The sequence below is a fragment of the Antrostomus carolinensis genome, unplaced genomic scaffold (assembly GCF_000700745.2).
Source record: "Antrostomus carolinensis isolate BGI_N321 unplaced genomic scaffold, ASM70074v2 scaffold27877, whole genome shotgun sequence".
Taxonomy (NCBI): Eukaryota; Metazoa; Chordata; class Aves; order Caprimulgiformes; family Caprimulgidae; genus Antrostomus; species Antrostomus carolinensis.
This window is the reverse complement of record NW_010329912.1, coordinates 1-2,566: the sequence shown is the minus strand read 5'-3', so window position 1 is coordinate 2,566 and position 2,566 is coordinate 1. Positions and strand designations below refer to the sequence as shown.

Genomic DNA, 2,566 nt, shown 5'->3' with positions numbered 1-2,566 from the left:
TGATGGGGAAGGGACTGCAGGAGGGGTCAGGTCACACTGAGGCCACACAGTCCCGGTGCCACGAGGGGACAGAGGGACCCAACCACAGCAGGAGGGGGAACCTGGAGGGATCCTGGCACCAGCTTCTCTCCGGTGGCTCCTCCACAAGCTGCAGAGTGACAGCACCTCCCTTGTGCCCCCGCAGATATCAAAGAGCACGTGAAGCAGCTGGAGAAGGCCGTGTCAGGGAAGGAGCCACGCTACGTCCTGCGAGCCCTGCGGGCTCTGCCCTCCACCTCGCGCCGCCTCAACTCCAATGTGCTTCACAAAGCCATCAATGGCTTCTTCACCTCCAACAGCACCACACGGGACTTCCTCCTCGGCTTCCTGGAGGAGGTACGGCGGCGGGGGACGGGGAGAGGTGACTGGGACACCTTTGCCACACCGAGGAGCCTCAGGAGTGTGGGGCAGGAGAGTGCTGGGAGCTGCGAGGGCTTGGGGACACCTGGGACACACAACCCAGCTGCTCAGGAGCACAGATGAGATGAGTCACTGTGGCTCTTGGCAGGCATGGGACTGTAGTGCCAGCAGCTTGGGCTGGCTCCTGTGTCACCCCTGAAGCACTGGGGACAGGCTGGGACAGACTGGGGAGCGCTGGGTGGGCGTCAGTGACACTGGTGGGACGTGGGCCCAGCACTGGGGTCTCTCTCCCCCCAGTCCATGGACACGGAAGCGGAGCTGCAGTTTCGCCCGCGGACGGGGAAGGCGGCCTCAGCCCCTCTCTTGCCAGAAGTGGAGACCTACCTGCAGCTGCTTCTTGTCATCTACCTGATGAACAGCAAGCGATACCCAGAGGTGAGATTCCCCCAGCTGCTGACTCTGAAGCTGAGCTCTTTGTGTGGAGCTCCTGCGCCAGGTGAGCTCTGCAGAGTCCCAGGGACCTTTGTTTCAGCCCAGAGGCAGCCCCAGGGGCTCAATCCCACAGCCCTGCCCATCTCTCTGCTCTTCCCAGGCAGCAGTTCCTCTGCCCTTCCCAGGCAGCAGTGTTCCTCTGCTCTGACCAGGCAGCAGTTCCTCTGCTCTGACCTCCCTTCCCCTCCTGCAGGCTCAGAAGGTGTCTGATGACCTGATGCAGAAGATCAGCTCCCAGAACCGCCGAGCCCTTGACCTGGTGGTGGCAAAATGTTACTATTACCACTCCCGCATCTACGAGTTCCTGAATAAACTCGACGTGGTCAGGAGGTAGGGTGGCTCCTGGGCCCTGGCTCTCCCTGGGCTTGGTCCCACACACCCCAGTGAGGCAGGGCTGATTCTTTTCCACCTCCCTGACCTCCTCCTCCTCTTTTCCACCTCCCTGGATTCTTTCCACCTCCCTTTCCTGCAGCTTCCTGCACGCCCGGCTACGGACGGCCACGCTGCGGCACGATGCGGACGGGCAGGGCAACCTCCTGAACCTGCTGCTGAGGAATTATCTCCACTACAACCTCTATGACCAAGCAGAAAAGCTTGTCTCCAAGTCTGTGTTTCCTGAGCAGGCCAATAACAACGAGTGGGCTCGGTACCTCTACTACACAGGTGAGACACAGAGCGTCCCCGCGGCGCCGGCACCTCGAGCTGCACCCGAGATCGAGGGCTCTGCTTCCCCAGATAAACCAGTTTGAGCAGCTGGAGATGGGGCTTCCAGGCAGGATTTGAAGCTCCATCCGGGTGGGTTTGGTTGGATTCACTCAGTGGCTTTTCCCAAACGCCCTCTGCCCCCCCTGTGTGGGCACAGGGCGCATCAAGGCCATCCAGCTGGAGTACTCGGAGGCACGGAGGACGATGACCAACGCCCTGCGGAAGGCGCCGCAGCACACGGCCGTCGGCTTCAAGCAGACAGTGAGTGAGGATGGGACAGTTGTGTGGGGTCTGGTACCTCCTGGGTCACCAGGGGATCTACCCTGGGGTTGGATCCCTCCGGGGACTGAATGATTTCCTTCTGCTCAAGGTGCACAAGCTGCTCATCGTGGTGGAACTGCTGCTCGGGGAGATCCCAGACAGGCTTCAGTTCAGACAACCCTCCCTCAAGCGGTCGCTCATGCCCTACTTCCTCCTGACTCAGGGTAGGACAGGCTGCTCCTGCTCGGCTCTGCTGTCCTGTCACAACGTCCCCTGCCCTGGCAGGGGGAGCAGTGGGGGTTTCCCTCCTCTCCCCTCGGTGGGACTCAGCTGCAGGCTCCGTGTGGAGAGGAGGTGGCAGCTCTGAAGAGGAGGGGATGGCAGGTCTGGGAGTCACCCCCGCCTCGCTGTCCCCACCCCTCCCCGGCCCTCACTCTGTCCCCAATTCACACGTTCTCCCCTCCAGCTGTCAGGACTGGAAACCTGGCCAAGTTTAACCAAGTCCTTGATCAGTTTGGGGACAAGTTCCAGGCTGATGGCACCTACACCTTCGGCTGAGGCACAACGTCATCAAGCCGGGTAGGGGACTGGCGCTGCGGTGTCTGGGGACCCTGTCACGGCCGGTGCCGTGGGCTCAGCGTGTCCTGGGGGGCTCCTCTCTCGTTCCTCCCCCACAGGTGTCCGCATGATCAGCCTCTCCTACTCCCGC

General features: G+C 61.8%; 1 protein-coding gene across 1 annotated transcript; it reads left to right on the top strand.

Annotated features, from left to right (window-relative positions):
- Positions 1-184: 184 nt before the first annotated feature.
- PSMD3 (proteasome 26S subunit, non-ATPase 3) lies at positions 185-2,563 on the top strand (the record flags this gene model as incomplete). The annotated part of the gene is given in 9 exon segments (XM_010172767.1): positions 185-375; positions 697-834; positions 1,085-1,221; positions 1,364-1,554; positions 1,754-1,857; positions 1,967-2,081; positions 2,324-2,404; positions 2,407-2,436; positions 2,535-2,563. Coding segments are annotated over 9 exon segments (1,016 nt in total), but the record flags the coding sequence as incomplete, so codon positions are not given.
- Positions 2,564-2,566: the final 3 nt, after the last annotated feature.